Here is a 23,247-nt window from a genome sequence, read left to right as displayed (position 1 = left end):
AAGTTGTCTTTCTTTTCTCTTATGATTCAGAATTCAGTTAAAAGTAATGTTGCTGTATGTTGAGATCGATCATGTATTTTTAAAATTGCACTCCTCTCAGTCTGCACGGCGCCCTCAGCCGGGTCGAGGCAAAGACCAAATGAGTCGCACCACCAAGATCATCACCAACTTGTCTCTTAAAGACAATGTGGAGCTCAACCAGGCTGAGAATGCTTGGACGCCTTCAGTGAAGAAGCGAGGGCGTGGAGGAGAGGAGGATGAGGAAGAGACAGAAGCTGTGAAAACGCAGGAGCTGTTCCGCCGCGTGCGCAGCGTCCTTAACAAGCTCACGCCACAGATGTTCCAGCAGCTGATGAAGCAGGTGACGGAGCTCAGCATAGACACTGAAGAGAGGCTCAAGGGTGTCATTGACCTCATCTTCGAGAAAGCCATCTCTGAACCCAGTTTCTCTGTAGCTTATGCCAACATGTGCCGCTGCCTTATGGGGGTGAGTAACATTCATATGTATGTTGCCTTGTATGTGTGGGCTCCAGTGATGACCTCCATTTTGTGCCACGTGTCTGGGCCACTGATGTACTCTGATGGGATCGAGGAACTGAGGAGCTTTAATAGTTTGTAATAAGTTCATTGATTTGCCATTTCTGCAGTAGCAAATGTAGACTATTCATTTTTAGTGAACTATAGAGATCATAAAATATGGTCAGCAGAGGCTCAACCGTCCTTTCTTGATGTGTAAACAAACCTCATTGGTTCTCACACTCAGCTTTTGTTTACCACATTTGAGTTATTGATGACATAATTATTTGGCTGTTTATCTGAATTGCTAATTTTGTAGGAAATGTGAATGGGAAATAATTGAGATTGTTACTGAATTATTATTATTTTTTTCCTCAGCTTAAAGTCCCGACTACAGACAAACCAGGAGTCACTGTGAATTTCCGTAAACTACTGCTCAATCGTTGTCAGAAGGAGTTTGAAAAGGACAAGGATGATGATGTGATCTTTGAGCAGAAACAAAAAGAGCTGGATGCTGCCACTGAGGTGACGTCTTGCCACATTTGTTAACTCAGTTTTGTACAAAGTATATGAAATCGTTCTATTAAAATGAAAATGTTTATTTTTCCCTTAGGAAGAGGAACGTCAGCGCCTGAATGAGGAGCTGGTGGATGCCAAGGACAAGGCACGTAGACGGTCGCTTGGAAACATCAAGTTCATCGGAGAGCTGTTCAAGCTGAAAATGCTGACAGAACCCATCATGCATGACTGCATTGTCAAGCTCTTGAAGAACCACGATGAGGAGAGCTTAGAGTGCCTGTGCCGGCTGCTATCCACCATCGGAAAAGATCTAGACTTTGAGAAGGCCAAGGTACAGCACCATTTGTACTTGTGCAGGATGCTGTGATTGACCAATCAGAATCAATTATCCATCAGAACTCTTGAGGCATTGTGGGTTTATGATGGGTTATGAGCTTTATGATTATGTTAGGTCCACATTTCTTTTTTTTGTGTATTGTTTTTCTGTTGTTTAGCATTTTTGACAGTCGTTTACTTTGTTATAGTCAGATTTAATTTTATTCTTATTGTATGCAGCCTCGTATGGATCAGTACTTCCACCAGATGGAGAAGATCATTAAAGAGAGGAAGACGTCTTCTAGAATCCGCTTCATGCTTCAGGATGTATTAGACCTCCGAAAGGTAACCACATGTTTGGTTTATTTGGGAGGAACCTCATTTACAGTTCTTAAAACTTAAAACACATGTATGTTTTCAGTTCTTCTCGCTATTTATATCTTCATTCTTTTAACTGTGTATGTGGTCTCTGTCACACAGAATAATTGGGTGCCCAGAAGAGGAGATCAGGGTCCCAAGACCATTGATCAGATCCATAAAGAGGCAGAGTTGGAAGAACACAGAGAACAAATAAAAGTACAGCAGCAGCTGCTGTCTAAGAAAGACTCCAGTCAGGGTCGAGGGGGCCGTGGTGGGCCGCACTCCTCTGGGGGCCGTGGTAGCCAGACCCAGGATGAGGGCTGGAACATAGTGCCTATTACCACTAAGAACAGACCGATTGACACCAGCCGCCTCAGTAAAATTACTAAGGTGAGGCTTTGTAACATTTCTTCTATTTTAGAATATCAACTTTTATAATTTACACACTTTTTTCATAGCTTAATGATTTGTTGTTTGATGTTTTATTTATTTATTTTTTTTTTACTTCAGCCAGGTGATTTCAACATCCAGCTGCTGGCCCCAGGAGGAAAGGGCTCCTGGGGTAGCTGGGGCAAAGGGAGCAGTGGAGGCACAGGAGCCAAGTCCACTGGAGATCAAGGTGAGCAATCACCTACTCTTATTTACCTCGGACCTCACTCAGCATAGAGAAGCCCAGCTATTAATGTAGGGCTGCAACAAACGATTATTTTGATAATTATCTTGCAATTATTATAACGATTAGTCAATTATTTTACCATTGAATCAGTAGGCTTTGTTCTATTATTCAGCTTTTACAATTAACACACTTTTTTCGATAAATTGTTATTCACATTAGCTCCTTAACACACCTTATAGTATTATAGTAATAAAAACAGTACTGAGCTAGTCAAGTCACCTTTATTTATATAGTGCTTTAAACAAAGCAGATTGCATCAAAGCAACTGAACAACACTAATTAGGAAAACAGCGTGTCAATAATACAAAATGACAGTTAAAGGCAGTTCATCATTGAATTCAGTGATGTCATCATGCAGCTCAGTTCAGTTTAAATAGTATCTGTGCAATCACTTCCTATCAAGTCAACGATATCGCTGTAAATGAAGTGTCCCAACTAAGCAAGCCAGAGGCGACAGCGGCAAGGAACCAAAACTCCATCCAATGACACAATGGAGAAAAAACCTTGGGAGAAACCAGGCTCAGTCGGGGGGCCAGTTCTCCTCTGACCAGACAAAACCAGCAGTTCAATTCCAGGCTGTAGCAAAGTCAGATTGTGCAGAGGACTCAACTGGTTCCTGTGGTCTTGTCCCAGTGGTTATCTAAGACAAGGTCTTTACAGGAGATCTGTATCTTGGGCTCATTTAGTTGTCCTGGTCTCCGCTGTCATTCAGGGCTGTAGAGGTCCTTTCTAGGTGCAGATCCACCATCTGGGCTGGATACGTACTGGATCCGGGTGACTGAGCTAGATCAAGCTTTAATCTATACAGACCTTTAATGTAAAGGTTTTTATATTCATTTGTATTTATTTATTTATTTATTTTTGCATTCACTAATAAAAAGATTCTATCATTAGCTAGCTCCACACTGGACAGCTGCTTTATAGCAGAAAATCAAGTTGTAATTCTACTTGAAACCGAGACTTTCACTGTGAGTTTTTTTTTTTTAATACTGTGAAGTAGGGGTGGGCGATATGGAAAAAAATATCACACTTTTTTCTTTTTTCTTTTTTTTTTTTAGAAATATAACGATATTATCACGATTCTTTGGCATGTTGGTCTTACTATTTTGCAAATAGTCTGAGCAGTAGAGCCAAACTAATTTCCCTATTATAAACACAAAACCTTTCAAGGTAACAATAAAAGAATGGCAGATATTTAGGCCAAAGAGGGTGAAGATAAGTCTTTATTTTAATAACAAAGATAAAAGAATGACAAAGATACACATTACAGCTACACATAATATACAAATAAAACAAGCAGTGCTTTATTTTCAGGTACAATAGGTGTATTTAGCAGGAGCATTCAAGAAATTGAATGAACAAATATAAAAAAAAAATGCTATATAAACTGATTCCTAAAGCAGCTGTTTTAAATTTCTTCAGAAAAGAGCAGTGAGTGATTTTTCTGTGTACCGTTTTATTAACATTAAAGGAATAGTTCACCCAAAAATAAAAATTGTCAGCTGTCTGTCAATTCTGTCATAGTGTTTTATTTTTGTACCACCATTTACTCATGCAAAAATTGTTTTAAACCTGAATGAGTTTCTTTCTTCTGAGGAACGTGGAAAACCAAACAGTTGCTGGTCCACAGTGAGTTCCATAGTATTTTTTTGCTACTATCAAGTTCAGTGTGGACCAGTTTGGTTACCCACATTCTTCAAAATAACATCTTTTGTGTTTAAAAGCACATGCAAATAATGAGAGAGTAACTCTATCGCTGAGTTAACGCTGATGTGAATGCATGTGGCGTTGTACAGTATATGAGGTGCCAGAACTGCAGCTGATATAATGTACGTGTAGCACGATACTACGATATTTCTTCATAAACAGATCGTGGAGACATTTTTATCGTCCACGATCAAAAATTGTCATATCGCACACCCCTACTGTAAAGCTGAATGCTTTAAATCAATTTATTGTATACAGCGCTATATAAATTTACGTGACTGTAGTGCCGATAGCAGAGCTGGTGCAAACTTATCCACATCGCTATGATCAGATGCTTTCTTAACTGCTGTTTTCTCTCCGCTGTCATTTTTGTTGTTTAGTTTTTGTGGGGAAAGTGTGCAGCACGTATTTACATATTAATTCAAACTTTGATTCAGCAATTGTTGTGGTTTATCAATGAGTTATACATCAAATCATGTGAACATTGTAGCAACAACTCTTAGCAACTTCAACAACAACCTAGCAACCCTCCACAACATTGTAGCACACGTTTTTGCAAGTGTCACTCATTTTCTTCAGAAAAATGTAATGATTTGGTTGTTTGTTTCTTCATGGTAAATGCAAGTCTAATTCATGTCCTTTTATCTGATGCAGACCAGGGGAGACCTGCCACTAGCACAATCAACCGTTTCTCTGCATTGCAGCAGTCTGGACCCTCATCATCATCCTCAATTGACTCTGATCGTAGAGTGCCTCAAAGGTAATTTTGTAGTGCTGTTTTTGTTCTGCAGGGCAAATGAGTATTGCATGGTAATAATTTTAATGTAATCTAATTCTACAAGTTTCTGACTTGCTTTTTAACAACTATCTACTTTGCAGGAACAGCTCCAGTAGGGACCGTAGCGATAGAGATCGTGGTGACAGAGACCGTGGTGATCGGGATCGCTTTGACCGATTTGATAGTAGGCGGGATGACAGGGACAGAGGCCTTGACAGACCCCGTCAGGCCATCACCAAACGCAGCTTCAGCCGTGAAAATGAGGACCGCAGAGGAGGCGACAGCCGTGGACCATCAGATTCTGTGCGCCGCGTGTCCAGCATGACAGAGAACCGCGATCGAGGCAGTCGGGAGCGTGATCGAAGCAAGGAGACAGGTAGGAGTCAACAGACTGAAAGAACTGTCCTGAGCTGCACCAGCAGTACCTGTCTTTAAGATTATGCATTTTAAATTGATCGACTCTTTACCTGCTTGGATTTCTCAGTGAAGCCAATGTCGGCTCCTGCTCCACCACCACCTGTTCAAGCCAAACCCGCCCTGAGTGAGGAAGAGCTGGACAAGAAGTCCAAATCCATCATTGAAGAGTATCTCCACATCAACGACATGAAGGTATGTACATCCATGTATATATTATTGACCTAGAAAACATTTTGAAAATAACAAACTGAATTCATCCTGGCATCTTCCACTTACATTATTCTTGTAACTCTTTTGTAGGAGGCAGTGCAATGTGTGCAGGAGCTGAACAGCGCCTCGCTGCTCTTCGTGTTGGTACGAAATGGTGTAGAATCCACACTGGAGCGCAGCTCTATCGCTAGAGAGCATGTGGGGCTGCTGTTTCAGAAGCTTGTTGGTGCTAGAATACTACTTCCTGAGCAGTACTATAAGGGGTGAGTTCATAGACTACTGCAGTTTATTCTTCTGTACAATAATATGGCAGGGATGCACATATGGCATCTGAACGTTGTAGCCACTTTTTCCACTCATGACCTCTTTTTTGCTACGTGTCTTGAGCCACTGACCTATACTGTTGGGATTGTGGAACAGCTTTTCATGCTTGTTCCATGTTTTGAGTCTTGGTCAGGAAAGAAAGCTCTCAAAAGGCCTGTTATTTAATGTAAATGATGTTAAATAGATTTTTTCAAACCTTGGTGTTGTATTTATCTGTTATGTTATGGTCTTTTTGCTATCTTTAATCAAAATGTGACTGCTTGCTCTGTTGCTGCCAATATTCTTACTCTCCCTACCACAAATTTTTTTTTTTTTTTTTTTTTTACTTTTCCCAGATGTTTGTTTTAATTTGCTTAAATGCATAAGTAGTCACATGATATAAAAAAGTTATGGTTCCAGGGCTATCAAAACTCTCCGATATTTTTGTATTTAGATACTCATGTTTAATATTTTGATTTGCCTTTTTATACTTTTCAGTTTTCAGTTATTTTCATTTTATGTGCATTTGTCTATTTTGATATTTATCTTTTAAGGTGCACTAAGCAAGTTTTTGACTAATGCATAAAAATACCATAATATGTTTGCAGATATTCAAGAAACAATCTAAGTAAACGTACTTGTTTATCTGAAAAACAATGCTACAGTCAGTTATTCTCCTTTGAAAATGTGCGTTCTGTGTCAGAATGTCTGTTTTTGGTCTGTGTGACCCCTTCCACTGCCAGTTTACCCAATTGCAATAGAAATATTGCAAACGTATACATTAGCTCAGTGGTTCTTAAACCTGTCCTGTAGTACCCCCAGCCCTGCACATTTTGTATGTCTCCCTCATCTATCACACCTGATTCAACTCATCTCATTAGTGGAGACTGCAAGACCTGAAGTGGGTATGTCAGATATAGGGAGACATACAAAATGTGCAGTGCTGGGGGTACTTCATGGAGAGGTTTGAGAACTCCTACATTAACTGATCAACTTGCAGTGTAAGGCTCGATGCTTTCCATCGTTAGGTGCGCTTATTCTGTTGGTGTCTTCAATCTGGCAACCTGCGTTGTGCATCACGTCTGAGGAGGAAAAGGGCCGGGTGGAAAAAAAACCCCCTCTCCAATATTTTGAATTTGGGCTGCAATACCTAGTTCTACATACAGCACCTTTAAGCTTTACTTTTAATAATTTTAGTACTTATTTTATTTCAATTAGCTTGAGGCTTCATGATCTCTACACAATATAAATAGTTTGTGCGGCTGAGCACTTTATTGTTTGTTTTCATCCACTATATAGACTGCAGGAGATTCTGGAGATGGCAGATGACATGGCCATTGACATTCCTCATATTTGGCTCTACATGGCTGAGATCATTACACCCATGTTGCAAGAGGGAGGCATCCCCATGGGCCAGCTCTTTAGGTTAGGCACTGAATCTTGGGTTTTAGATACTTGTATGCAAAGATTATAAACCATCAAATAAAATGTTCACACCATCTGACCTTTTTGTAAAATCATCCACAGGGAAGTGTCCAAACCTCTTCTCCCTATGGGCAAAGCAGCAATCTTGCTTGTTGAAATACTTAACATTCTCTGCAAAGGACTGGTGAGTATTATTCTGTGGCCAATACTTATGAAATACTTTTTGCATACATTGCAGTGTCAGAATTTATTTGTTTATTTTTTTTACTTTTCTGTAATGTTCTCAGAGCCACAAAAAAGCTGGAGCAATGTGGTTGGAGGCGGGACTCAGCTGGTTAGACTTTCTGCCTGAAGAAGAGGATGTCAATAAGTTTGTTACAGAGCAGGTACTGAAAGCTGTATGTACTGTATTAATGGGACCAATATAATTTCTGTAATATTTAGGAGTGTAACGATTCACTCAACTCATGATTCGATGAGATCCACAGTACTGATTTCATATTTCAAAATTATAAAAATTTTTTTTAAACAAAAATAAAAAAAAAAAAGGTGTCCTTAAATTAAAAATTAAAAAAAATCCTTCTAATAACGTTTGTAAAAAATTATAACAAATCCCCAAATAAAATCAAATAATAAAAAAACTAAATTGAAATTTTTAGAACAAACCCCAAATCTAATCAAATAATAAAAAAAAACTCTTCGTATAAACAAAGGTTTGCCTGTGCTCTTTCCATTCAAAATCATAGTCATCCACAGCATTTAAATCACAATCTAAACAAAGATGCTGTATGCATGAGGCATGAGCAGTTTTTTTAAGTCTAAAATAGATTGTATGAAATTTTAAAACAAAAACAGACATATTACATAAAATATCTGCACTGAACAAAGACAGCAGAAGCTCTGAATGAGACGCAGATTCACTCTCTGACAGCAGGTGGCGCTTAAGGAACAGCAGCTATACAGCATGAACGCTGCTTTAATAACACATAAAACAGATAAAAAAAAAAAATAAAATATAACTTTTCTGAAGACAGTCAGTTCCCCTCAGAGAATCATTCATATAAACTCCCACCCCAGTTTTTTTGTGATTCATTCAACATCTCAGTTGATTTGAATTATCACACATTTATCAATTTTCAACCGGGCTCACAGTGAATCATTACATCCCTTCCCTAGTAATGTTAAATGTATATGAAACTTTATCAACGCTATCAAAAAAATAGCATTAGACTCAAAAACTTAAATTGTTTCTTATATTATTCTTAATATATATTATTGTGCTCAAATGTTTTTACTGCCAACTCCTTAAAAGAATAGATTATTTTAAGTTTAATAATCTTAAATTGTTTCTTATATTATTCTTATGATAATCCTTTGTCTGCAAACATTTTCACTTACAGAACCATAAAAGAATGCTCCATTTTTATTTTTCATATTTGCCTGAAATGCATTTTTCATAATTTGTTTCGTGAAAATCTTTTCATTTGCCATAATTTTTTTTTTATATTTTACATGCATTTGTACACATACACACACACCCCATGTGTATAATACAGTGCATATATCTTCATGAGCCTGAAGGTCATTAAGATATTGTATTTACAGAAAATGGAGTTCACTCTGGGTGAGGAGTCTGAGAAGCCTAGTAAAAAGGAACTGACTGCTGAGGAGCTGAGTAAACATTTGGACAGGTTGTTAGAGGAAAAAGCCAACAACCAGAGGATCTATGACTGGGTAGAGGTGAGTGTGTGTTTTGGCTGTGCTTCAGGTCTCTTTAATCAAACAGTAAGGTATTACAGCGATCTGCATTATGGGTATTACATTATGCGTGTTGGACGTGTACTGACTGGCATTTCTTTCCTTTAAAGGCCAACCTAGATGAGCAGAAGATGAGCTCCAATCAGTTTGTGCGGGCCCTGATGACGTCTGTGTGTCAGTCTGCTGTTATATGTGAGTGAATTCATTAGATGCAGTCCGCTTCCATCACTTTAGTTTGACTTCAGACCTGAACTTGCACTGACCTGTACTTGATGTTAATTGTGTGCATTAATGAACTGTTGCAGGTGAGAATCCCTACAAGGTGGATGGGAAGCAGATTACCCAAAGGGCCAAGCTGCTGCAGAAGTACCTCTCTGATGAAACGAAGGAGCTGCAGGCACTCTATGCTCTCCAGGCTCTCATGGTGCAGATGGAGCAGCCTGCCAGTAAGTGTATTTTAACATGCTGAAAATTCTTTTCATCATCAATTTTGAAAACCATTGTGCTGCATTATGTTCTTTTGGAAATGGATACACCCCCCACACACACTTTTAATAAATGTAATGCTTCCTTACTGAATGTTACTGTTTTCCAACAAAAAAAATACACTGTTGATGGAAGTGTAGCTGAATAGTTTTGTCTGTTTTACCCAGATTTACTCCGCATGTTTTTCGACGCGTTGTACGACGAGGACGTGATCAAAGAGGACGCCTTCTACAAATGGGAGTCCAGCAAAGACCCAGCGGAGCAGCTGGGGAAGGGTGTGGCCCTGAAGTCTGTCACTGCCTTCTTCACTTGGTTACGGGAGGCTGAGTCTGAATCAGACAACAGCTAATCCTGAACTTTGCTAGCCCAGGTAGCACTGGAGAGAAACTGCTGCCAGGGACTAATGAGAAGAGGATAACTGACAACCAAGTTGAACTTGATCCTCGTGAAGCCAGTCTTATCTGATCAGGAGGGCTCTTGACAGATACAAACTACAATCATTTCTCAGTCATTTCTCTTGCTCTCTATATCTATTGTGGCTAGTGTCCACCAAAAACAATAAAAAAACAAACAAAAAAAAAACACTGCAGGACTGCATAAACGTCTTACCAATTCATCGTCATTTATTTTTAATGAGAAATTCATGGGGAAAAAAGTACAAACCAACGCTGCTCTTACATGTTAATATAGATTTATATGCAACGTGGTATATGACAAACCAGACATGGTGTCATATATATTGTGTAGAGGGCGTGATGGCGATCATGTCCTTTAGGTTTGTAATGTCGGATCAAACAGAACTCTTACAGGCGATTTCTTTCTTGTGTGTGTGAGAGGAATCGTTTTTAAATCCACAGACTGATACATGAGCGTAGTATTCGATGAATTCTCTGTGACGAATGAAATTTGAGTAGCGTTTGTATTTTGCCCTTTTTTGCTTCCTGTATCCTTTAGTAAGGGGTGGACCTGTCGAACTTTGGGATGATGGTCTTGGATGGACTTTGACCTTTTTGACCTTAGCGCTGCTGGATTAGGAGGGGGTCCAACATGCTTCCTATTAAGCCATCCTTGTCCTGCTTCCTATCCCACACTTTTGCGTCTTACCTCTTACCTCTCTTGAAGAACTGATGGGGGTCTTTGTGGAGGCCCCACTCGAGCAAGCCTGCGGTGGAAATTTTAAAAGAAATCATTAAAACTTGAAGTATATAGAAAAATCAACTTGATGAAATGACAGTAATGATCCTAAAGCCTTTTCTCCTACTTGCACAAGTGGAAACCACATTTCAGGAGCGTTCTGTACATACATATGGAAATGTTTTTTTTTGTTTGTTTTTTTTGTTTTTTTTGGGGGTTGGTTATTTTCAGAAATTAAAAGTTTAAAAATCTGATGTAATGCCATTTATTTTTTTCCAACAAAAAAATGGCAGTTTCCCTGTATGTAAGCTTTGTTTTCTTCCAGATGGTAAGAGGTGCTTACAATGATACATTGATTAGTTTTATTGAAAAAAGTGTAAATATTTTTTGCTCTCTTTATTATTTAAGTAATTAAATGCTTTCACATCAGACTGGAACACGTTGGAGAGATGAAACATTGCAAAATAATAAAAGATGATCAAGTTGCGAAGTAGAGTCTGTTTGAGGGGTTTGGAGTATCGGGTCAGGGGTTTTTTTTTTTTTTTTTTTTTTTTTTTTTGCATGTGCACATTGTGGTTTTATGATCGTGGAAAAGGGTGCAGTATTTTTTCCCTGTGGAGAAATTAAACTTTGGTGCTGTAATGAGTCTGTCTGCCAGGAGAGGGCCTGCTGAACAGATTGTTCAAACCTATGTGACAGGAATTTTGAACTTTTTTTTTTTTTTTTTCTTTTCTTTTCTTTTTTTGCACTGAAGAAAAGTTCAGATTGCTGGGGACTGCTTCAGTTTTCAAAGTTTTAGTTTTAATATTAAATGTAAAGATGACCAGCTTTGATCTAGACTGGAAACATGGGAAGAAATTGACGTTTATGCTGACTTATAACCTGCTATATACTAGGTGTGCTACTAATATTTATAGGTCATTCCATGAAATTAGTGCCTTTTTAAAAAGGTGCTTTTAAATTAAATGAGAATTTAAGAATTCTATAAGACAGTGAAAGTGTTAATTGTGTTGGGAACGTGGGACTGAATTTAAATATTTCAAGATAGATATGCTAAAGGCAGGGCTCACGGTTCATTATGAGCATTTTGCTTAACGTCATGACACCAAGGTTTTTATTAGAGAATTTTAAGTTGATAATTCAAATGCTGTACAAAAATCCTGGCAATAAGTTGACTAAATTGTCCCCCACTGACAACTTGTATTTATAGCATAATATATGGCAATGTACGAACTTATATTATTCTATTATTTTCTTTCTTCCTAATGTGCATATTTGCTTAGAGTAAGCAATTGATGAAAAAGGTTATTGGGTTTTTGCTGAAATAGGTTAGCTTTTTAAAGTCATTGTTCACAGGAGGAGATATGTATATATCAAGCAAATTTTCAATGTGTGCTTAAGGACAAATTGTCAGTAGAGACAACCTAGTCAGAAGGTAGACAGATCCTCTAACAAGTTATTTTAAACCACATGATCCCACCCTTGAGACGGGACTAGCTTATTACACTTTTTCACTTGTATCACATGCACAGCTGCAGTTATGGCTTCTGACTGCTGCTAAATTAAATATTATTTATTTTCCTCTGAATGTGCTGGGTAAAAGCAACAGCGTTGTAGCTTGTTGAGGTTTAAATTGTTTAAATTGGTTTAAATTGAGGTTTGTTGAGGTTTAAATTGATGCATCATTGGCTGTCTGAGACAACAAAACCTGTGATCTGTCCATGCACATTAATACGCTAGATATAAAGGCAGCCATTTATTCACAATGTGTTTTCCTAAGCTTACAGTCTTAAGCTTATTACTATGCAGCAGTGTCCATGGGATGAATAACATGTTTTCAATTGAATTATCTCAGGTGCTACTGACTGCATTAGAAGCCAGCAGATGACACACATTCTTAACTCAGGGAATGAAAATGTATTGAAGAAACGTCCAAGTATGGCAAGCCAGTTTTACATTTATTCTTTAAAACTAGTTTTTCCTATTGGTAGTTTATTACTTTTTAATTACTAGTAATTAATACAATAGTGACTAGTGTTTTATTAAGCCTAACAATTATTTGTATATCTATGCAGTTAGTTACTAATTTGTTTCCTACTAGTCTGTATTGTGTTGCCAGAATGTTCTAACTTAAACCCATCTTATCTGTTTAGTAACCATGATAATTTCACTTAGGAAATAGAACTTTCAAAACTTAAGTCAAGAATAAACATAGGAGGCTTCTGTAATACAGCCTAGTGTAAAAAGTGGCATTTCTTTGGTTTATTTGCCATTTTATTTTATATCAGCTACTAGTATGTATTCCAGTTTTCAATATTGATTTCTATTTTACTGTTTTACACAGTTTATTAGGTTGTAGAACTTCTCCTTGTAACTAAATTACCTAATATACACCAACATATTTTCCAATTTATAATAGTGACATTTTTATTTTTATGTTAAGATTTTTTTTAGTTGATCTATAATATAACCCTTCTGACTAACTGTATGTCAAATGAAAAAGGGATTGTATTTAGTGGAATCAGTGTTACTAGGACAGATACCAGTAAAGCTCAAACTAACACTTAACTATTGGGACTATATATATTATGATATATATACACACACACACCATTCACAAAATAACTTAAAGTAGTGTCTCAAATTGTGTCTGAATGAACGTGCAATGAAAATCAATCTCAAAGTTGGCAGCAGCATCTTTTATGTGGGGCTGGACAATGGAGCGTTTGAATCTGCAAATGAGTAGAACACAAAACTGAAGAGAGCAGCTCTGGTGGAGAAGAGCAGTGACGGAATCTAAACCTTCAAATGATACATAGTTCATATCTGCACCGCTCTAAGTTAGCGGTACATGATAAGATGTGTGTTTGTGCAGAGTGGCTCTCCCACATCAAGATGTGACAGACAAATTGTCCAGTCCAGTTCCATACACACAGCACAGGGTTTTTTTGTTTTGTTTTTTGAGAATGATGTGAGTCCAGAAAATTTGTGGGTTTGAGTTCGGTTAGAGCAGTGGTTCTCAAACCTCTCCTGCACAATTTGTATGTCTCCCTCAATTATCACACCTGATTAAACTCTTAAGCTCATTAGTTGAGACTGCAAGACCTGAAGTGGGTGTGTCAGATATAGCGAGACATACAAAACGTGCAGTGCTGGGGGTACTTCATGGAGAGGTTTGAGAACCCCTGGATTAGAGATGCAGTTGTCACTCCCACAAGTAACCGTACTGTTTGTGAACTGTATTAAGGACACAAATTCAGGGCTTATGTGGAAACCCTGCCACTGATTGGAGTAAGAACTAGATAAGTGTAACTGAGTACATAGTAATTAATGTAAGGACTACTTGCATAAAAATATATATTAGTTTAAGTTGTAAATGTTAAACTGGCTTGCCATAGTAAGATACACTAATCGCTCAGGCTTTATGCGTGTGAAAGAGACTCGTGTGTCTTTAAGAGAGCCGCATTACAGGTGGGATGACGCTGTCTGAGAGGCTCCGTGGTGGGGACGATGCGCTTCGTGGGTTAACCGCACTCATTTCAGCCCATCTCTGATGCTCAAGAAAAGGTGGTGTCTATTATTCACTTCCGAAGACAGCTCAGTGATTCTTTTCTTCAGACCCAACGCTAATGCTGTATCCATGTGCAATGCTTTTGACAGCTTTACCCCAACTAAATCTAAAGGTACGTGTGTGAGGGTCACTGGCCAAATGCTCATCGATTTTCGCGTGCACCATCAATGTTTTGGACTGTAATGCATGTGTTATTGCGCTGGTGTTGTTGAGGTCGCAATAGGCCGTCACGTACAATCACAATGCGTGAATAATATCAGCGCTCGCCTGTTGCCAGGAAACAAACGCGCTGAGTGCTTTTACTGTTATACTGTCGTTTATGAAATTGACCTGCTTGTCAGACCTTTCGTGTCCTGTCGTGTCACCCTCACTTCTGTGATGGGGTTCATTTATCAGGGCCTGATCCATTACTTAAAGCGCTCAGTTATCCGCTAAATGCATCATTTACTAACTGGTTATTTGTGGCAGTGCTGTCACACACGGACTGCGTAGAAACAGATGGACATTTCAGATCACTGATTCTGTATGGAACGATGCTAGTATTTTTCAGTGTATTTGGGGGGAAAACATAATGAAGAAAACAATAATCGAACCAACCAAATCACTATAAACCCTAGTAGCTCTGATCTAGCGGCACATTTCGTAGAGCTGTGTCTGCGTGTTGTTCATGGTCAGTGGGAATTAATGATGCTCAGGGACAGATGGTTCACGGGTTACCTGTTGCTATAACGACCGGCCCTTATACTGCCTTAACTGCATTGTGTTGCTTTCCATGAATTGAGCTCATGTGGCCTGTTTTAGATGCGTTTTCCTTCGTTGCAACTACTTTTTTTGTTGCAGTTGCTGTAATATATTTGACCTTACACGGCTAATTGTGTTTATATATTTATTTCACACAGACACGCTGCAGCTCTTTTCAATGAGATGAAACAAATCTCAATGCGTGACCTCTTTCCCTCTGTATTTAATTTTTCCTGTATAGAGCTAAATCTTATGTGTGCCCTATAGGCCATGCATATTGATTGTGGATTTTTTTTTTTTTTTTTTTTTTAAATAAGTATCATATACTCCCATGTTATTTTTTTAGGACATGTATAGGCCTACCTTGTTTTTCTGGGCATGTACCATGGTAATACCAACTTTGTTTGTTTGTATTGGGCAAAGCATCAAGGTAATACCATGGGGGTTTTTTTAGGACATGTATGCTATTCTACTACCGTGTTTTTGGACATTTATCATGGTAGGTTGTTTTTTTGAAAATAAAATTATTTTAAAATAATTTCTATAATTAATTATATTAAATAAAAAAATTTGAATGTCCATCCAAATAATTTCATAGAACATGTTCTATTCTAATACCATGTTTTCTGGGCATGCAACTACTGTTTCTGGGTATAGTGTCATGGTAATGCGATTGTTTTTGTGCTTTATTTGGACATTTATGTCCGTATCAGTATGATGCTTTATTTATTTATTAATTTGTTTGAAAGTAGTACCATGTACATCGGTTTAGGACATGAATTATAGTAATGTTTTTTTACATAGTACCATAGTAATAATGTTTTTTTTTTTTTTTTTTTTTTTTTTTTTTTGCACATACTACCATAATACCACCATTTTTTGTCATTTTGGACATACAGACCAATGTCAGTGAAAAAAAAAAAAAAAAACATTCTGCAGGTGTCTCTGGAATTTTTTTTTTTTTAATCATTCTGCAGCTCTTCTTGGAAGGCATCATCTGAATGGAGTGATGAGCTGGGTGTGTGTTATTCAGTACCATGGTACTGAATCATTACCATATCAAAGTACCATGGTATTAGCATATAATACCAGGTTAATTAAGTAAATTAAACCGTAATCTTCTGTCTTAGGCTTAATTGACCTCATTATGATCAATGTGGCCTATGTCTGTCTCTACCTGCTATGACGGTTAACCCCAAATCACGCAGAAATATTTGACCCACATACAGCACTGAAACATGGCAGGCAGCTGGTGCCTCTGCAATCTTCTTCAGCAGCAGCCTTTTCTTATGGGCTTTAGAGAGCAATCTGATTTAAGCATATCTACCTGTGTCCTAGACTTCAACATCAGGCATGTGTATGTCTGATCCACCTGTGTTATTTGATTTTGGGAGGGCTTGGGAGCGATATAGCTTGAATGCTGCATGTTATGTATGACACAGTGGCCTTCTTTTGTTTTGGTGGTTTACAAATACTTCACCTCACCTTATTATTTGAAAATAGAAACTGGATCTGTGTTTCTGAAAGCTTTACAGTACAAGGACTACAAATAGTCACCTAATCACTCATTGCACGTGTTAGTTCTCCTTTTAAATTGATGGATGTCACTTGTCAATTCAGATTTCCATCATGTAACCCATTAATATCAAATGCCAGAGGTCATTAGCCCCCAGCTGTGGCCAGACTTTTCATTATCATCTTGAGGGCTGCAGGCTAATATTATCTGACATGGCAGTGAATGCTGTTTGCAAATTAACAAGCCACAGGAAGAGGTTTGATTGGCCAGATATGTCTGAGCCATAATCTGCTTTGATTATTAATGCCGCAGTGTGGCTGATCTCTCACAGAACCATTTGAGCACACCATGCAACTAACATATGCTTCAACTTGGATGAGTGTAAGTGAATTGTCAAAGGGTTAATTGTGGATTTGGCATCTATTACTGAGGTGGAGCTCGAGTCAGCACCGGCTTTACAGCCTTTACTTTTATGTGCAGCTCTTGTAGTTTGGTACTTGTGTCTTGACTGGAAAAATCAATGTTTGTGATGCGTCCATGTGTCAGGAGATGTCATAAGGTAAGAGAACTAATTGGTGATTTGCTGTTAATTCCTTGATGGGTGTCTTTGCCATGTTGTCAGTGACTTCCAAGGAGGGGCGCACATACTGCAGTGGGTATTTAGGCAGGTTACAGGCAATACTTGGATAGTAAATGTGTGGATAACATTTTGTAGAAGGAACTATATGATATGTAATGAATTTTATCACCCACTGAAATATATATATAATATATATATATATATATATATATATATATATATATATATATATATATATATACAGTTATATATATATATATATATATATATATATATATATATATATATATATATATATATTACACACACACACACACACACAGAGAGAGAGAGCTGGGTAGTAACTGGTTACATGTAACCTGGATTTTGTAGTCAGATGCCAAAAATGTAGTACTTGTTATGAGATTATATACTTAAAATATTATATATTTAAATTGCTCATAATCAGATTACAGTTACTATGGACTATATGATTACGTATTAATCACACAATGGCAGTAAATTATTCCTAATTTATTGCTTCTTGCTAATTCTTCTTTTTTCTCTTTTAAATTTTACTTTCTAAAAAAAATTCCACTTTGTCATGTTGTATAGCTTTTGTATATTCTTAATATAGATCGGCCTTGTAAATGTAATGTGAAGTAATCTGCGATCCATGCTTCTCATTTTTGGGGGCTAGTCAAATATGAGATGAATAATTATGGAAGTTCCTGCCAATGTATAACTAACAAAAAATATTTAAACCTGGAAACATTTTGACCACGTTATTTGCAGTAGCAGTTTTCATGTTTATTAATGTTTGTTTATGTTATGCAGGGATTTCCAAACTTTTTTTGTTTGTCAAACCCATGATTAGACCTAAAATATTTATAATAATATATAAGTCCCCCAGAGATTTAAAGTTAATATTACATTACTGACTACAAATTAGATAATGTCATTTGTAATCAGTAACAGACTACAATTTGTAAGTAATCCACCCATATGTTTATCATATGTTTAAACTAGCATATGCAGAGTTTCATCATTTAAGTGTTTGACAAAAAACATGACTAAATTATTTTAAACAGCTTCTTCATATGAAGGTATATTGAAATATCTACACAGTGCAAAAGGAGACCATTATAAAACTGAAACTTGCTTCCTCAGGTTGATGACCCTATTGATATGCTCCCCAAGTCAAGAAAAGCCCTTAGCATCCAGGAAATTGCAGCTCTGGCCAGATCATCATTTAATGGTAATAATTTAAACACCTGTAGCAACATCAAAAACACACACACTGAGTTAATCAGTCTTTAACAATCCCTGTGTTCTCCCTCCCAGGCATCTCACAGGTGGTGAAAGATCACGTGACCAAACCCACGGCCATGGCTCAGGGTCGGGTGGCTCATCTGATTGAGTGGAAGGGCTGGTCTAAGCCCTCAGACCCTCCATCTGCTACACTGCAGTCCCACTTTAACTCCTACTCCCATCTCAGCGAGGGTGAGCAGGAAGCCCGGTTTGCAGCAGGTGGGTGTCTCCTCGAACCCTGTTAGTACAGCTGTAAATCTCTCACTGCCGATGAAGTGTGTTAAAGAGATTTTATGTTACTGTTATTATAACATTATTATAATGAATATAATTAACATTAATATATAATGCAACAGTAAGGAGTTTTATCAAGTGTCAGTCAACTTTAGCCCCTCCATGATGTGCCAGCTGAAGGCTTTTAGACTCAGCAGATGGTGTTAAATTAGATTACACACACAGTCAGTCACACACCTGCTGATCCTGCATGTCAGTGTACTTCATTCCTGCCCTTCTAGCTCTCCTCCTTTGACTTTACTTTTCCCGGCAGCTTTTATACTCTGCTACATGTTTGGCTGTCATCAGTTTCCTGGCTGCTGTGTTAGGGTGACATTTAACAGCAAAACCTGAGTCTCTCGACAGCAGAGCTTTTTCAATCAGAACAAAAGCGTCATGAGTAAACTTCTACGTCATGTCAAAAGAGATTTTGTTGCACTGCCATCTGTTTAATTAGCATCATTGTGTAAACTCCAGGGTCATTCGATACGATTCTTGTTTTTTTTTAGGTGTGGCTGAGCAGTTTGCCATTGCAGAGGCGAAGCTCCGTGCCTGGACCTCTGTAGATGAGGAGGAGACAGACGAAGAGTCTTATGAAGAGGATCCTCCTCTAAATGACGAGTCAACCACAACAACTCTGAGCTCAGGTGAGCGCGAGTGCACACATATCAATGTACGGTAATAATAAGAAATGTTCCTTGAGCACCAAATCAGAATTATAAAACGGATAGTTCCGGTCCTTGATTCTGATTGGTTGAGTCGCGTTCGAAGCTGTTGTAAATGTAAGGAATAATTGACTCTGGGTCGTTGAATTATTAGAAAAATAATGCACACCTGTTACACCTCGGGTGTGCATTATTTTTCTAATAATTCAACAGTCCGGAGTCAATTATTCCGCTTATACTTTGGTTACCACACCTCAAGACATCCATAAGATAAAATAAAAAAAAATATTCTTCTTTTTTTTACTAAAAAAACCACTATTATTAGTAGTATTTCTTCCGCATCTCATCAAACAACGCCCTCTTTTGCTGGTTCCAAAACGTCATTTTAAAGCTGATAATGGAGGCTTGAGCCGTTGATAGCATTCTAATGCAGTTATCAATGAAGTTATAGAAAGAGAGCGAGAGAGACCGAGAAACACAGAGAAAGAGAATGAGAGAGAGAGAGAGATTGTGTGAAGCAGCAGCGTCTCTAAACAGTGTGTTATTACCTCGCTAGTGAGAAATGTCATGTGTATTTACTTTCGGAAAATCATCTGTCATGTTGTTGTTTTTGTTAGTCCTGTGTGCTGTATAGGTACTGTATGCTAATTTCCGTTATTACAGTTAACTATGTGAAGAGATATGGAACTGTAATGCGGTCAAGAGAGCTGCCTGGAACTACGTTTGCGCATTGCCATGACAACAACTCCCATAAACTCACATAAAACCACAGCTAACCAAGGTTTGTTGCTTCATAATACAATATAAAAGAAACACCAAATAACACATTAAAACTCTGATTAAAAACTCCACATAAAACCACAAATTGCCATGACTGGAAAATTTCTTGTTATTTTACATTGTAATACTATTTCACAATATTAGTTTTTACTCTATTTTTGATCAAATAAATACAGTCTTGGCAAGCATAAGAGTCATCTTTTTAAAACCTTTTAAAAAAAATCTTAACGACCGCCAGATTTTGAACAGCAGTGTATATTTGAAAGATATAATGCACAAACAGACTTTTCAAACATAAACAAAAAATCAAACAATTAAACAAAAAAGTATTAGAATTCAAAATATATAAAAAAAAATATATTTTTTAAAATGAAGACAAAAAAAGTATTTTACACTTTCTGGTTGTCAAACTTGAACTAAACCGAAAAAAAAAGACCTCAAAACCAGTTTGTTAAAAAACTACTGAAAATAAGTTCAGTGAAAACCTCTAGTATTGTGTTTTCAGATTTTACAGTTTTTTTTTTTTTTTTTGTATTGTATTCTTACACTTTGCTCCTCCCTCAGATGCTGTATTTTCCAATCAAAGCTGCCCAGTGCCAAGTCAGGCTGAGACGGACACTGCTGAAATCCCATGCTCTGACAGCACACTCAGTCAATCAGAAGCAGACGACCCGCTCATGTCAGAAGAAGTGCCACCACATGCCCAAGAACTCCAGCTTTCAGAAGGCGAAGGCGACAGCTCCACTTGTGCGGTTCACAAACCAGAACGCAGGCCTTTGTGGAGCAAGGGAGACTCCTGCTACTACTCCACCTCCTACTCCGAGTCTGGGCTTTCACCTGAGGATGAAGAGGAGGAGGAGGATGGAAGAGAGGTGGAGGAAGGGGAGGACAACGTCTTTCAGGATGTCATCCGCTGGTACAGACACTGCCGAAGCATCTCTGATACCTCTGGAGCTGTGTCTTTTGATGAGGAGGGGGAGGAGGAAGAACAGGAAGAAGGTTCCAAGCAGTGACGCTGTGTTCTCTCGCCCTTTTGTCTCTGTCCCTTTGTAGTAACCCTTCTGTGAAGTGTTTGTCCAGTCTGCTATGCGTTCAGAGACACTGACTTATTTTTCTTCTCCATATTTTAAAGGGATAGTTCATTTAGAAATGAAAATTCTGTCACCATTTTCACTTGCTCTTGTTTATCAAATCTGACTTTCTTTCTTCTGTGGAACACAAATAATGTTAGGCAGAATCAGGGTTATTACTGAGGCTAAAGTTAAAACCATATTGTACCAATGTTGTTTTTTTTAACTTGAGATAAATGTTAACTGAAATAATAATTTCTCATTTTAGTTTAGTTTAGCTTTAAAAAACTACAAAGATAAAATGATATAAAAATGTATAAAAACTGTTTAGAAAAAAGAAAAATGAAAAACTTCTAAAAATAACAACAACAAAAAAATACAAAAGTATTAAAAATTACACTAAAATTAAAATGGAAACTTTTAAATAAAAGCTGATTCAAAATATTAATAAAAATAACAGTATAATAGTATCTCTTTGATACTAAAATGTGCTATTTTAGTATCATTGATATACTATTATAATTTTAATTTTTATATATATATATATATGTATAATATTTAGGTTTTATCAGTTTTGTTGTTTGTCATTGTTACTTTTTAAATATGTACATGTTGTTATTAAACTTCTGACTCAATTTTGAATGAATGAAAATGAGAAATAAATTAAGTAACTTATTTAAACTGTTAGAATTTCAAGAAAGTTTATTTAAGAAATAAATTAAGTAACTTATTTAAACTGTTACTTATACTGTAACTTTTGTGTCAAGTAATGATTTTATTTCAAGAAAGTTTTTTTTTTTTTTCTTCATGTGGTTTTTAGTTTTAGTTAAGGATAATAACCCTCTGATGCAAGCTGCTCTTTTCCAAACAGTGAAAGTGAATGGCTCACAAGCAAGAATGATGATGAAATTTTAGCCAAACAAATTGATAGTATGACTTCAGAACACTAAAAAGTGCATAAGTCATGTGGACCACTTATGATACTTTAATGGTGCTTATTTAAAGTTTCACTTTTATTCATTCATTTTCATTTCAGGTAGCCTATAAACTCCCATTGTAAGGAAAAGAGCAGCATGAACATTCATCATAACTTCAAAGATCGAGTAACTGAAGAAAGGATTTCCATTTTTGAGAGAACTTCTCTAATCTCTTCCTCTCCCTCCCTGCTTCCTCTTGATCTACATGTTCTTCATTTGAAATGAGCGTCCAAGAAACCACGGTACTGTTTCCTCGTTCAAGTGGCGAGTAGGATGATAGTGACATTCAGAGAAATGCGGACGTGATGCTCATTACCTGTGACGACACATCGAGAGACTGGAATCTCTCTCTGAGGAACATGGTTTCAAACGTTTTCCTTTTGTGACTGTTCAAAAGTGACGTAATGCTCATAGTAAAATGTTGTTAATACTGCAGTTTCCTGAGGGACAGAAAAAGCCCAGTTGTTCATTTTGTTTGGGTTTAGATGTCACGCTGCAAGTGCTTGTGTGTCTCGGCTTGCTCCAGGAGGGTTCTGCTCTGATGGAGCGTTGTAACTATGAATAGAATGTGCCTGTTATTATGATCACTGTGTGATGTTTATTACCAAACTATGGAAGCCCATTTCTGACACATAAGAAAAAAAAAAATCATGCTTTGATATTTCATCATGACATAAAAATGTCATAATCTTAACATAAAAGTCGAAATTATGACAACCATGTAACAGTACAAACTGATGACTCTTTTGAGTCATTTGTTCACTTTAACGAATCATTCAAAAAAAAAAAAATACAACTTTGAATTAGTCTAATGAATTTGTTCATTGAATGAACTCACTTTAATTTAGTTGTGACTATCAACAGGAAGTTATCCTTACTTCTGATGATGAAATATTTTAATATATTACAGGATGGATAGTCAGAATATTATCTTTGTTATATTATTATTATATTATTTATGTTTTAAAATATTCCACCACAGGATCAAAGGGTGGAATATACAGTATATAAATGAATAAAAAACTGTGTTACATGTATACATACACACACACACACACACACACACAGTTACAGTTTTTCTAAATATATATTTTTAAAAAAAACACACACACACACACCTCATATTTGATTTTTCATATATATATATTATATATATATATATATTATATATATATATATA

The 23,247-nt window shown here is 37.1% G+C and overlaps 2 protein-coding genes and 2 non-coding genes across 8 annotated transcripts in view; all 4 read left to right on the top strand.

Moving 5' to 3' along the window:
- LOC109096968 (eukaryotic translation initiation factor 4 gamma 1-like) overlaps window positions 1-11,094 on the top strand; it is a 36,823-nt gene extending 25,729 nt beyond the window's left edge. For 3 of the 4 annotated variants that reach the window (XM_042771475.1, XM_042771481.1, XM_042771467.1), the window contains 17 exons: window positions 101-487; window positions 895-1,041; window positions 1,130-1,366; window positions 1,591-1,695; window positions 1,831-2,100; window positions 2,221-2,329; window positions 4,748-4,853; window positions 4,973-5,247; window positions 5,356-5,480; window positions 5,589-5,761; window positions 7,101-7,226; window positions 7,329-7,410; window positions 7,514-7,612; window positions 8,832-8,966; window positions 9,095-9,176; window positions 9,290-9,430; window positions 9,638-11,094. In XM_042771475.1, coding sequence (XP_042627409.1) covers window positions 101-487; window positions 895-1,041; window positions 1,130-1,366; window positions 1,591-1,695; window positions 1,831-2,100; window positions 2,221-2,329; window positions 4,748-4,853; window positions 4,973-5,247; window positions 5,356-5,480; window positions 5,589-5,761; window positions 7,101-7,226; window positions 7,329-7,410; window positions 7,514-7,612; window positions 8,832-8,966; window positions 9,095-9,176; window positions 9,290-9,430; window positions 9,638-9,819 — 2,781 coding nt within the window. In that variant the 3' untranslated portion in view covers window positions 9,820-11,094. Of the gene's footprint in view, window positions 1-85; window positions 488-894; window positions 1,042-1,129; window positions 1,367-1,590; window positions 1,696-1,830; window positions 2,101-2,220; window positions 2,330-4,747; window positions 4,854-4,972; window positions 5,248-5,355; window positions 5,481-5,588; window positions 5,762-7,100; window positions 7,227-7,328; window positions 7,411-7,513; window positions 7,613-8,831; window positions 8,967-9,094; window positions 9,177-9,289; window positions 9,431-9,637 lie in introns of all 4 variants that reach the window. The other variant, XM_042771464.1, reaches the window with a different exon arrangement.
- On the top strand, window positions 528-603 carry LOC122135370. Its single transcript, XR_006153475.1, has one exon. It is a non-coding gene; the product is annotated as a small nucleolar RNA SNORD66 (small nucleolar RNA).
- LOC122135371 lies at window positions 5,849-5,915 on the top strand. Its single transcript, XR_006153476.1, has one exon. It is a non-coding gene; the product is annotated as a small nucleolar RNA SNORD66 (small nucleolar RNA).
- Window positions 11,095-14,010: 2,916 nt separating the features above from the next.
- Window positions 14,011-22,651, top strand: LOC122147727 (protein FAM131A-like). Of its 2 annotated transcripts, XM_042771455.1 has the most exons (6): window positions 14,011-14,287; window positions 18,162-18,249; window positions 18,336-18,521; window positions 19,085-19,222; window positions 20,585-21,019; window positions 22,127-22,651. In XM_042771455.1, the coding sequence occupies exons 1-6, from the start codon at window positions 14,234-14,236 to the stop codon at window positions 22,135-22,137; spliced, it is 912 nt and encodes a 303-aa protein (XP_042627389.1). In that variant the 5' UTR covers window positions 14,011-14,233; the 3' UTR covers window positions 22,138-22,651. The 2 variants fall into 2 exon arrangements, with proteins under 2 accessions (XP_042627389.1, XP_042627380.1); XM_042771446.1 differs by lacking the exon at window positions 22,127-22,651 and having other exon boundaries at window positions 14,013-14,287; window positions 20,585-21,406.
- Window positions 22,652-23,247: the final 596 nt, after the last annotated feature.

The sequence above is a fragment of the Cyprinus carpio genome, chromosome A2, assembly GCF_018340385.1.
Source record: "Cyprinus carpio isolate SPL01 chromosome A2, ASM1834038v1, whole genome shotgun sequence".
Taxonomy (NCBI): Eukaryota; Metazoa; Chordata; class Actinopteri; order Cypriniformes; family Cyprinidae; genus Cyprinus; species Cyprinus carpio.
The sequence above is the reverse complement of the archived record's forward strand: the minus strand, read 5'-3'. Positions and strand labels throughout refer to the sequence as shown.